This window comes from Cervus elaphus, chromosome 10 (genome assembly GCF_910594005.1).
Source record: "Cervus elaphus chromosome 10, mCerEla1.1, whole genome shotgun sequence".
NCBI classification, from domain to species: Eukaryota; Metazoa; Chordata; class Mammalia; order Artiodactyla; family Cervidae; genus Cervus; species Cervus elaphus.
In genome coordinates, this window is record NC_057824.1 from 27505262 (window position 1) to 27518668 (window position 13407).

The 13407-nt window shown below is 37.6% G+C and overlaps 1 protein-coding gene across 11 annotated transcripts in view; it reads left to right on the top strand.

Moving 5' to 3' along the window:
- Positions 1–13407, top strand: part of MRTFB (myocardin related transcription factor B) — a 214889-nt gene that overhangs the window by 76927 nt on the left and 124555 nt on the right. For all 11 annotated transcript variants that reach the window (XM_043914358.1, XM_043914362.1, XM_043914360.1 and 8 more), the window contains one exon: positions 8421–8637. In XM_043914358.1, coding sequence (XP_043770293.1) covers positions 8484–8637 — 154 coding nt within the window. In that variant the 5' untranslated portion in view covers positions 8421–8483. The remainder of the gene's footprint in view (positions 1–8420; positions 8638–13407) is intronic.

The following is a 13407-nucleotide window of genomic DNA, read 5'->3' on the forward strand; positions in this document are numbered from 1 at the left end:
ACCAGTTTACAGTCTCACCAACAGTGAACAAGCGATCCCTACATCCTTGCCGACATTGGTTATTCAGTGAGATTTTTATCAGTAGCATACTTTTCTGCCAGAATGATCTTTCTAAAATACAAATCTGATCATATCACTGTTTCTCAGAATCCACGTTTCTTGACAGTTGTGCTTTAACTGGCTGCACCAGCCTTGTCTTTGCTTCTCCATGTTTTGCTCTTTCTATACTGGCCCTGTCGGACGTTTTGGTATTAGGTGATGGCTGTTCGTGCCATTGCACTCTTACTAGTGAGAAAAAAACTTCTGTGTCTGCAAAGTCCTATTCACCCTGGGAGACTTTCCTGACTTACCCAAATACAATTAAACATTTAATATTTTTGGTTTCCACAGCACTTTGTACCTACTTATATTCTATTGTTTTTTACACATGCTATATTTGCTTCTGACCTCTTATCTCACTCACTGGGCAAATGATTTATCCTGCCTTTAAAATTAAGAAGTTCCACTAGATCAGTGATTGTCAGCACTGGCTACACATTAGAATCACTCTATTCAAGCAGTTGTATCAAAATCTCTAGAGGGCCTCTCCTTTATCCTACCTATTAGGAATTTTAAGTTACTCAAATGATTATCATATTGTGAAGAAGATTGAAAAGCACTTATACTAGACAGATTCTAAGATACCTTTAAGCTAAAATGTTCTGTTATTCTGCAAACTTGTATAGTCTGAAAATATAAATGCATTCAAGTGATCAAAACAGGAATTAAATTAGAAAAAATAAGGGTACAAAATACTTTTCATGGTAAGAGTTAATGAAAACAATATGCAGTGAAGTAATATTTGTATAGAAAAATGTGCTTTTAGAACTCTGATTTTCTGGTTTCATCCTAATTGCTAAAAGTGACTATGGACAGATGGGATAAAATGTTCTTTTTTGTGATTCTTTTTTTCCTTGGTTATAAAACTGGAAGGTGAATGTTACTTGTACAAAAATGTAAACAGACTTGATCCTGAATTCTTGGTAACATTAAGGAATGTAACGTTTAATGTTAAGGAATTTAACAGAATAGAAACAGCATAATATTTAGAAAACATCTTCACATATACAGTTGACAGCAACTGTATATATATGTTCTTATATTTGTAGATAAATCTTGAGCTCTTAACATTGTATGTTTAGCAAATTGCCACCAGGAGCTTTGAAGGAAAAATTGATAGCATAAAATAACCCAGGGTTGCTACCACTAACTTAACCAGTACAATGACTCAAAATTCTGTTTCTCAGAAGTCATTTGATATGAAATTTCAATTTGTTTGATCATAAGACCTCATAGTAAATACTCTTCTAATGCAGAGATTACTTTTTGGTCAACTTTGTCTTTGAACTTCTTGATCCAAGTTTTATCTTATTTGAGTTTAGAAATTTATTTTTGCTGGCTATTAGCCAGCTGTTTCCCTAATATTTTTAATTTGGGGGTGCTTTAAAGGGCAGGGACAACAGATTGCTGTTGCTAAAACACTTTTTTTGTTGTTGAATGTATTTGGATATTCTACCTGTCTGCATTTGGCTGATTATATATTAAACTTCTGAAGTTTGATATTCTTTGAACCCTTTATTATTTCGCATTTCTTTTATATAGTAGTGATTATATACTACTTATAATCTATCATTTGAGTTAGTCATTACGAGCAATAAGATACAATGAAGAGATATTTGACTTTGGATTTGGTTCAAAACATATGTTAGCACTGATTTGAGAACTACCTTAGCCCAGCATCTTTTAAACTGTATTAATAAGATCATTATTGGTATATTTTGACTCCATTGAGAAAAAAAAATTTGAGTGAATCAATAGATGAACAAATGAGAGTGATGCCTCTTCTTTTTTTCCTGTATTATTTTCTGTCTCTGGTGTAATATCTGACAATGAAGAGGTTTGGCTTTTGAGAGCAGAAGCCGTATCCCAGCTTGGTCTTGCTAGTGTTGTGTGTGCTTTGACCTGGTATTGGATAAATGTTGAATTAGTTTCATTTTGGAATGAAGTTATGTATTAGGATATGTCAGATATAAACTCCATACTCATTCATTCTGTCAGTTCTAGACAAATTAATATTTTATCACAGTTTGTCTTATTAAAGCTGAATGATTGCTTTACTTTCTTAACTATTAATAGATTATGACCCAATGGAAGAATTCATTCTAATGCTGTTTCTTTAACGTCTCAATTAGATACTGTTGGACAGAGACTGTTTCTTTGGATTTCAATTTCAAAAGAAAATTATCAAGCATTTAAGTAGATATTAGATGACATCCTGCAAATTTGGTAGTAGAATTTCAGAATAGAAAGAGTATGTACTCCATCAAAAATGTTCGTGAATATTAAGTTAAAAATTTTGAACACTTTTTCTTTTGCTACATTTTGTTAAGATTTTCTTAACTTATAATTTTCTTAATTTGGAGAAATGTGTGGGAGTTTAAGGTGAGCATAATGTCAAGGAATAATAAGTTTGAAAAAAAATGTTTAATATGAGGAGCAGATAATAGTGCATGAAAATATTTTAGAACTTTACGTTTAAAGAATCTTCCAAATCATTAGTGCTAATGTTCAGAGTTTGTACATCTTGCCATTAAAAGGGCATTATGGTACTTGTGTCTTAGAATTAATTTGCTATTAACAGATCTTATTTTATATGAATAAATAATTTGGGATGAAAATTCATAATTTTGAAAAAATCTGAATCATTTTATTATCCCATAGCAAAATAGGTCATTTTATATGCAAATTCACCTACCTAACACATCCTTATCCATGGCTGATTCATGTCAATGTATGACAAAAATTACTACAATATTGTAAAGTAATTAGCCTCCAATTAATAAAAATAAATGAAAAAAAAATCTTTATATATATATTTCTTAATTTATTTATTTTAATTGGAGGCTAATTACAGTATTGTAGTGGGTTTTGCCATACATTTACATGAATCAGCAATGGGTGTACATGTGTTCCCCATCCTGAACCCCCCTAACACATCCTTTTGAGATCTGCTTTAATTGATGTGAATGTAGTCATTCCAGCCTTTCTGGGCATTTTGTTGTATGACCTGTCTTTTTCTTTTTTTTTGTCTTTTTCTATCTATATACTTCCACCCTATTTATGTTTTCATATTTAAAAGTGACACTTCTACATTTTTAGACTCTGAAAAATCCATTCTGTCAATCTTCCTCTTAATCATTGTGTTTATTAGTTCATTTACATTTAATATCATTATCGGTAAAGATCTGCTGTTTTACTGTTTGCTTTTGTTTGTCCCATCTCTTTCTTGTTTCTCTGTTCTTTCTTAAATTAAGTGAGTATTATATAGAATTCCTTTTGTAATACTCCTATTGACTTTTTATATTCCTATTGGCTAAAACTGGGCTTGTTTGGTTTTAAATGGTTATTCCAGGAATTACAATATACAACCTTAACTTCTCATTCTGTCTCAAATTAAAATCATACAACTTGCTTATAATGTATATAGAAATATAAAAATGTCATAATGTGGTTACCCCTCCCCCATCTTTTATACTATAATTGTCATATATGTTACATCTACATACATTGTAAACCAAATAATACGGTGTTATAATTTTTACTTAGAAAGGTAATATTAAGGAAATAAAGAGGAAAAAACTAGTATATTTATCTACATGTTTACCACCTCTGTTGCTTTTCATTCCTAAGATCCAAGTTTCTGTGTGATATTACTTCCCTTCAGCCTGAAGAAATTCTTTTAGCATTTCTTGTAGTGTGTGTCTGCTGGTGATAATTTTGCCTTCATTATTAAAGGGTATTTTTGTTGGGTATGGGATTCTGGATGGACAGTTGTAGAGACTCTGGATTCTCTAGGATAAGTTTCCCTCTTAGAGCATTATTTTATTTTAGCAGGCTGTTAACTTTGCTAAACTCACTTTTGCAAACTCTTACCTTTCCAATGGTGAGCAGCAGGTAAAATCTCAGCTCTTTCCTTTTTGCTTTAATAAAAGGAGTTAGGAGTTTGTCCTGCACGTGCATAATTTAGGGGTCAGCCAGAGAAGTGGGCAGTTTATACACAGAATTTAGAACCTCCTCCTTTATGGGTCTCTCCTTTTTGGGAACTCTTTTAATATATAGTGTGTCAAGAGGTAGATCTGCATGTACATGGTCAGTTGGCTTGGTGCAGAGACAGTTCAATGGAGAAAAGATAACCTTTTCAACAAATGGTGCTGGAACAAACTGGAGCAAAAAGATATCTTATGCCAGAAACAAAAAGTTGTAATTCATATATCATAGCAGATATAAAAGTTAACTCAAAGTGGATCATGGACTTAAATGTAAAATATTAAACTATAAAAACATCTAGAAGAAAACATAGGAGATCATCTTTGTGATCTTGGGTTAATCAAAGATTTTTATGTGATACATAAAAAAAAATGGATAAATTTGGCTTCATAAAGTTAAAAAAATCTGTTCTCTACAAAGCACTGTTAAGAACACAAAAAGATAAGCCATAGACCAGGGGAGAGTACAGGCATACCCCAACAATATTGCAGGTGTAGTTGCAGACCACTGTGGTAAAGCAAATACTGCAGTAAAGCAAGGCACACAGATTTGGGTTTCCCAGTGTGTATAAAAGTTTACACCATACCGTAGTCCATTACATGTGCAATAGCATTAGGAGTGAAAAGACAGTTAATATATCTTAATTAAAAATTTTGTTGTTGTTCAGTCTCTAAGTCATGTCTGACTGCCACCCCACTGACTGCAGTACACCAGCCTTCCTTGTCTTTTACTGTGTCCTGGAGTTTGCTCAGACTCATGCCCATCAAATTAATGATGCCATCCAACATCTCTTCCTCTGTCGTCCCTTTCTCTTCCTGCCCTCAATGTTTCCCAGCATCAGGGTCTTTTCCAGTGAGTCAGCTCTTCACATCGGGTGGCCCAAGTATTGGAGCTTCAGCATCAGTCCTTCCAATGAATATTCAGGATTGATTTCCTTTAGGATTGACTGGTTTGATCCCCTTGCTGTCTAAGGGACTCTCAAGAGTCTTCTCCAACACCACAGTTCGAAAGGATCAATTCTTCGGTGTTCAGCATTCTTTATAATCCAGCTGTCACATCCGTATATGACTACTGGAAAAACCATAACTTTGACTGTACAGATCTTTGTCAGCAAAGCAATATCTCTGCTTTTTAATACATGGTCTAGGTTTTGTCATAGCTTTCCTTTCAAGGACACCTTCATGGATCGCAGCCTTGTTGTGGCGAAGGGGCTTGCGTAACTCAGTGAAGCTATGAGCCATGCCATGCAGGGCCACCCAAGATGGATGAGTCACAATGAAGAGTTCTGGCAAAGCATGGTCCACTGTAGGAGGAAATGGCAACCCACTCCAGTATTCTTGCTTGGTGAACCCCATGAACAGTATGAAAAGACAAAAAGATGACAATACCAGAAGATGGTCCCCACAGGTCGGAAGGTGTCCATTATACTGCTGGGGAAAAACAGATGGCAATTGCTAATGGCATATTTTAGTAATAAGTATTTTCCATAGGACTGGAAGAGGTCAGTTTTCATTCCAATCCAGAAGAAGAGCAATGCCAAAGACTGTTGAAACTGCCGTAGAGTTGTGCTCATTTCACTTGCTAGCAAGGTAATGCTCAAAACCCTTCAAGCTAGGCTTCAGCAGTGTGTGAACCAAAAACTTCCAGATGTACAAACTGGCAGAGGAATCAGAGATCAAATAGCCAACATTCGCTGGATTTTCCCATAGAAAAAGCAAAGGAATTCCAAAAAAAGATCTGCTCCTGAGAAACCTGTATGCAGGTCAAGAGGGAACAGTTAGAACCCTACATGGAGCAACAGACTGGTTCAAAATTGGAAAAGGAGTATGTCAAGGCTGAATATTGTCATCCTGCTTATTGAACTTCAGTACAGAGTACATCAGTGCAAAATACCAGGCTGGATGAATCACAGGCGGCAATCAAGATTGCTGGGAGAAATATCAATAACCTCGGATATGCAGATGACACCACTCTAATGGCAGAAAGTGAAGAGGAACTAAAGAGCCTCTTGATGAAGGTGAAAGAGGAGAGTGAAAAGCTGGCTTAAAATTCAGCATTCAAAAAACTAAGATCATGGCATCTAGTCCCGTCACTTCATGGTAAATAGATGGTAAAAAGTAGAAACAGTGACAGATTTTATTTTCTTGGGTTCCAGAATCACTGAGGATGACGACTGCAGCCATGAAACGCTTGCTCCTTGGAGGGAAAGCTATGATAAACTTTGGAGCGTATTGAAATTAGACTAATGGGCTTCATTTCAGTATTGCTGTATACTGGGGAATAGGGAGGCCCAGAGACGGGGAGAGAGACGGGGCAATGGCCATTGCTAAAGCCATCAGAATGTATAACATTTATCAGTGAAGGTGGCCATCTTAGGTGGCACCCCAGAATAGTTTCAACAGTAATATCGAAGATCACTGACCATAGATCACCATAACAAATTTAATGATAAAAAAGTTTGAACTGTTTCAAGAATTACCTAGCACCGCAAAGTGAGCAAATGGTGTTGGAAAAATGGCGCCAATAGACTTGCCTGATGCAGGGTTGTCATGAACTTTCAAGATTTATTTTTTTGTTTTTAAATGCAGTATCTGCAAAGTGGAATAAAGTAAAGCACAATAAAACAGAGTATGCCTATGTTTACAAGTCACATATCTGATAAAGAACTTTTGTCCAGAATATGTAAAGAGTTCTTGAAACAATAATAAGAAAATAAAACCACCTATTTAAAAATTAACTGAAGATTTGTTCAAATACTTACCTCAAGAAGATATACAGATGACAGATAAGCATATTGAAATATGCTCAACATCATTAGGGAAATGCAAATTAAAACAAGATACCACTACAGTTCAGTTCAGTTTGGTCGCTCAGTCGTGTCCGACTCTTTACGACCCCATGAATCGCAGCATGCCAGGCCTCCCTGTCCATCACAAACTCCTGGAGTTTACTCAAACTCATGTCCATCGATTCGGTGATGCCATCCAGCCATCTCATCCTCTGTCATCCCCTTCTCCTCCTGCCCCCAATCCCTCCCAGCATCAGGGTCTTTTCCAGTGAGTCAACTCTTTGCATGAGGTGGCCAAAGTACTGGAGTTTCAGCTTCAGCATCAGTCCTTCCAATGAACACCCAGGACTGAGCTCCTTTACGATGGACTGGTTGGATCTCCTTGCAGTCCAAGGGACTCTCAAGAGTCTTCTCCAACACCACAGCTCAAAAGCATCAATTTTTCGGCACTCAGCTTTCTTCACAGTCCAACTCTCACATCCCTACATGACTACTGGAAAAACCATAGCCTTGACTAGACGGACCTTTGTTGGCAAAGTAATGTTTCTGCTTTTTAATATGCTATCTAGGTTGCACTACACACCCATTAAAAAAACCAAAAATTTTTAAAACTGGCCGTAATCAAGTGTTGGCAAGGACATAAACCAACTAGAATTTTCCTCACTGCTGGTAGGAATGCGCAGTGGCACAGCCATTTTAAAAAAGTTTGTTAGTTTCTTTAAAATTTATACATGCAGCTGCCATACAGTCTAGCCATTTCACTGCTATGTATCCAAGAGAAGTGAAAGCATATATACATATAAGAACATTCATCGCATCTTTATTTATGAGTCAATAACTGGAATTAACTCAGATGTCCATCAGTAGGAGAGTGGATGAACACACTGATACAGGATGCTGCCAAGCAGGCAGCCTGTCAGATGCTTTGCCATCAACTGATGCGGACCATCATCCTTGTAGCTTCCAAGTTTCTTTACAGTTTTCTTTTTGCCTGCTGCCCAGCCCCTAAGCCAGTGTTACATATTTAGGGTTTTAATTGTGGCTTTGGTACTTCTGTTACCCAATTTCTATATTAGTCAGAATGAGCCAGGTTATGCTGTGATAGTAAACGATCCCAAATCTCACTGACTTAAAGTTGTGTCTCTCTGCTGTGAACTGTATGTCCATTGTGGGCTGGCTGGGAGTTGTGTTCTCTGTTCTCACTCTGAGACCTCGGCTGATGGAGGAGTCTTTATCTGAAACATTGCTGGTTGCTGGGAATGTGGACTTAAGTATTGACACCAATAGCTATAACTTCCTTTGATGCATAGTACAAAAAGTATACAAAATACCTTTCACTATTTATTTACCTAGGTAAACATGTTTTTAAATGGGAGATATATTATTCCTATATGTTGGACAAGGAACCTGAATCCAGAGAGGGTAAATGAATGGCAGTTGCCACACAGCAGTGAAACAACGAGAACTCAGGGTTCCCATTTTAATACTTAGGTGCAAATCAAAAAAAGAAATGTACCATCTATTCACACGTTGTTTATTTTGTCAGTCTCTCGAGCAGACCACATTTAAGAGGCGTCTCATACCTGCTGCTGCCGGTGGCCGGGACACAATGGATCACACAGGGGCACTGGACACCGAGGATGAGCTGGGACCTTTAGCCCATCTCGCTCCAAGTCCTCAAAGTGAAGCCGTTGCCCACGAATTCCAGGAACTCTCCTTGCAGTCCAGCCAGCACCTGCCTCCTCTTAACGAAAGGAAGAATGGTGAGTTCAGCGTGCGGGTGGAGCTTGCCTTGTGAGCCAGCGTATCCCTCTGGTAGTAATTTGTTGGTCAGTCCCACTGGGCAGCCTGTTCCTGAGGAGAGAATCTCGGAGGGGTGCTAGCTGGTTTTGAGTAACAGCCCGGGTTTCATGTGCCATTCAATTCTTTCATCATTTCCCCAGCATCTCTGGTAGTAACATTATCTTTGGAAATAAGCTTTGGGTTCAACCACTTTAGCACAAGCAGAAGGTCTCAGGCTAGCATAGCATTGGAAAGCAGCTTTCTGTGCTGACTCCAGGGAGAACAGACTGGACTTGACTAGATTCTCCTGCCATGTTCCCTGCCTCCAGTGTGCTGCACTATACCTGTAGAATTACCAGCATTTGAGCTCTCAGTGATCACTAAGAAAACAAGAATTTCTTGAGTACTTTTTATATTAATGAGGATAGGATATGGCCATATCCTCAGTCATCAGCTGGCTCATACTTGTATACAAAATGAATAGTTTCTGTTCTTTGTTACCTGTTCAGAAAATTCTCTTGATTAATCAAAGTATTTCTGGAATCTCCAGAAAGCACAATACTGTCAGTTTTTAACAAAAATGAATAGAGATAGATGAGATACATCTATTTTATCATACTTAAAACAGAAAAACTTAACGAAGTGTTAATATTTTCAAACTCACTAAGCATATATATCTAAAGGGCAGAATTAAGAATTTCAAGGGGATCTGCCACAGTTCTCATGAATCTTCCATTCTCAAATGTGTACTTTAAATTTCGGCTTTAAAAGCCAGAAGAAATAAAACTTGCCCTGTGAAGCACTTCCTTATGTATTTTGTTACTTATCTTTCTGGGTTCCAAGCATTTCCTGATCCTTTTCAAATAATGGCCTTATCTTATTCAGGAAAATGGGTTTAAGACACTGCTATTCTCAGCTCTTCAGTACCTGGCTTTGGGTGGGGTGTCCTTATTCTCCCTTCCAACACGATACCTGATGCTTGTGTCTGATGTGTATTGGGCACAGCCCTTGTCTGTGCAGTTGGGATAAAGCAGCATCTTGCTCAGGCCTGTCAAAGCTGTCAGGAGGCTGTGGTTAGCTGGTAATGACTTTAGAACCTTCATTTAGGAGCTTAACTTTGTCTTAGACCGTAGGGTAGAGTATAACCACATTTACTGAAACATGACTAAATTGACCACATTTACACATTATACTTAGACCAGTATCATATTCAAATTATTTCCCTCAAAAAAAAAAATAGTTGAACTCGTATAAAAGTGCAATAATATACAGTCGCTGAAGAAAATAGTCATATGTAGCAGAGGAGGGAGGTGTAAGGGGAAAGTTTTTGCTTCGTGGGAATTTTAGTTGATACAGCTTGTTGCATTCCCTTGCAAGAGTGTGCTCTTGAATATTTATGCCTGAACATAAGGTAAGCTCCAGATATGAGCTGGTTTTCCCCTTATAAAGTTTTAGAGGGAGGGAGATGAAATGGTAAAAATTTGAATTTATTAATTTAGTTACATGTATATAATTAACACCACATATTATGAAGCAGTGCAATAATATAGAGGATTTGCTTTATCCACACTCATATTTCATAAAATCATCTTACCTAAACTCTGTGTGTCTGTGTGGTATTTTTAATCAGTAGGAACCCCCCTGCATCATTAGTGCAGCACTGAAATCCAGGGTGCATCTTCATTTGTCTCTCTTGTTTGAGTTACACCAGTTTTTAGATACATGCACGATCTGACACTGAAGGTTTTATGTTTAAAACACAAGTACCATTCACACAACAGTGTGGGCTGTTTTCTGTGTGTCCTACAGTGTTTGATTTGCAATTGGTCATAACATTTTATGAGGCTGTAATTTCTGTTGTAGAATTTAATCATCTTTTTTTTTTTTTGAGTAGGTAACACATGTATCTGGTTTAAAATGCAGGGGATACCAGTGGCTACACAGTGAAAAGTCAGTTACTCTCCCGGTCTTGTCCCTCAGCTACCCGGTTACTTCTCCAGAAGTAATTGCTCTTATTTGTGTCCTTTCTGAGAGAATGGTATTTGAGTACCTTTTTAAAAGCAGTGTCTGGAAACCTTCTTTGTAACAACAGCCAACACTTCATTTTAAGGTTACCTGGAAATAATGTGTTGGTTCTTTTCTTCCTTTTTTTCCCTGATTCTATTAAAACGTTTCTATAAACAGCCTAAAACTAGCTTCTAGGGAAGTTGGTTTTTAAGCTAATGCATTTTCCTCAAGTACTTTTTTGTTCAAGATTAAGTAAATGAAAGAGCATCTCATTATACACTGTGTAAGGACTCAAATATAGACAGTCTCCTCTTTCTTAATAGTGACTTCAGAAAGTTAAAAATCTTACCTTATATTCAGGCATGTTATACTCTAATTTCAAGCCTATGGAATGTTAGCCTAATTTGCATATACACTTCAAGACACAGATGAATTGTTGTGCAGCTGTCAGAAATACAGGTTTTGGGATGTGGAAATGTGAAGAGAGTAGAACCACATCAGACAGTCTATAGGCGGAAAATCCATACCTTTCTTACCGTGGTGATTTTTTAATGCTTATTCTTCATCTTTTTAGGTCTTCTTAATGCCATCTTTAAATCATATCACGTACAAAATGTAGATGTTAGCCTCAAAATTAATTAATAGAAAGTACTGTATTGGGCTTCCCAGGTGATGCTAGTGGTAAAGAACCCACCTGCCAATGCAGGAGACGTAAGAGATGCGGCTTTGATCCCTGGGTTGGGAAGATCCCCTGGAGGAGGGCATGGCAACCCACTCCAGTATTTTTGCCTGGAGAAGCCCACGGGACAGAGGAGCGTGACAGGCTACAGTCCATAGGATTGCAAAGAGTCAGAGATGACTCCAGCGACTTGAGTATACATAGCACAGTGAAAGTGAAAGTGAAGTCGCTCAGGCGTGTCCGACTCATAGCGACCCCATGGACTGCAGCCTACCAGGCTCCTCTGTCCATGGGATTTTCCAGGCCAAGAGTACTGGAGTGGGTTGCCATTTCCTTCTCCAGGGGATCTTCCCGACCCAGGGATTGAACCCAGGTCTCCTGCATTGTAGACAGACGCTTTACCGTCTGAGCCACCAGGGAAGATATTTTGAAATAATCAAATATAGATTTTTTGTGTGTGATTATGTTTTATTGTTGTTTGCTAAGCTTTTGAATTTTGCCTGTTAGAATTGCTTTCTTTTGGAGAGGAAATGAAGATTTTTCAATTTGGGGTTGGTATATAGACAGATTGTATCACTAAATAGTTTGTAAATAAACTTTATAAGGAAAATGAAGTTGATACCTAAGTACAGTAATGAGTCTAGAATCTTCCCTTATTTTTGATTAAAACTTACATTGGCAATGGTAGTGGAGTGACAGAATATTCCCACTGCTGGGGTAAATATGAAAGATGTTTAGTAAAGATAAGCTAGGGCTTTCCTTTACCCTTGAATGTGGGCAAAATATTTCTAGAGTTAATGGAATTTCAACAGTAAGTGTACCATTTAGGCAATTAATTCTTCCCAGCAAGACAGTCTTCCATAATGGAAAGTAGATATACTTTTACTAAATAACGTACCTTTACTAAAACAATGCATGTTGTTCAGTCGCTAAGTCATGTCCAACTTCTTGCAACCCCATGAACTGTAGCATGCCAGACTCCCCTGTCTTTTACTGTCTCTCGGAGTCTGCATACACAGGAAAATTGAGCTTTGTTTTGACATAATATATACATAATAGATCCATTTTCACGTTTCTGTGTTAACATTCCTTTAGATGGTTAACACTGAGAAAAAGAGGGATTTCAGTCAAAGGGAAACTTGGTTCTTTTATTGTTTATAAAAGAAAGCCTTAGGTGCTGTAAGGTGAGTTTCACTTTATGAAAGCAGGGAAGGGCAGAATAGATGGAAACAACATGCCTGAAAGAGCTAGAGCTCTCTGTCTGTGCCCACACTTAGATGAGGCCATGAGGAGCAGCTTTTCATTCATGAGGCCACTGAAGACCGATAAGTGTGCTGGTTGGGGGACTTGAGCTTTTAGCTCACTACCAGCATTATCACAGGGTAAACCAACAAGCTGACATAGATTCCCCCCTCATAAAGAGTTCCTGGTTTTAGTACTTCTTTGCACGTCTCTGAAGACCTCCTCATGTTAACATGACTGTATTCATGCCACAGGCCAGCTGATAGCATCACGTGCTGGGAGAATGAGTATCTGCCACCTTTCCCTTTCTGTGTTAGCAGGCTTGTGCTACTAAACAGTCACTGTGTTTTAGGCCTTCATAGAGAAGAGTGACTTATTTGTTATTCTTACTTTAAACTTTGGTATCATTGGTTACTGCACTTATTTGGCCTTTGAGCTTGTGGGCCCATCTTGAAAACTTTTTTTAAAGATTTTCCATCTGTTAAATGGGTCACACTGAACAGTTTTAGACTTTGCTTGTTCTGTTGCAGATGACCTCTTTTTAGAGAGAAAATAATTTATTACAAAGTTTGTTACATGCAAGGAATTCAAGGTGGCTCTTTACATTGGATTTAATACAGGTGTTAATACAGAGGCAAACAGTCTCAACTTTGCATGAAGGCCAGCAAAAGGAAATTGCTCGCCTTGTACCGTAGAAAATAAGTTGTATATGTTCACAGCTGATCTTTTCTTTGGTTTTTACTTTGAAAACAATTCCCCACACCTCATTAACCTTTAGACTTACTGTCAGTCTAGGTGTTTGGAAGAGCACAAAGGTGCTCAG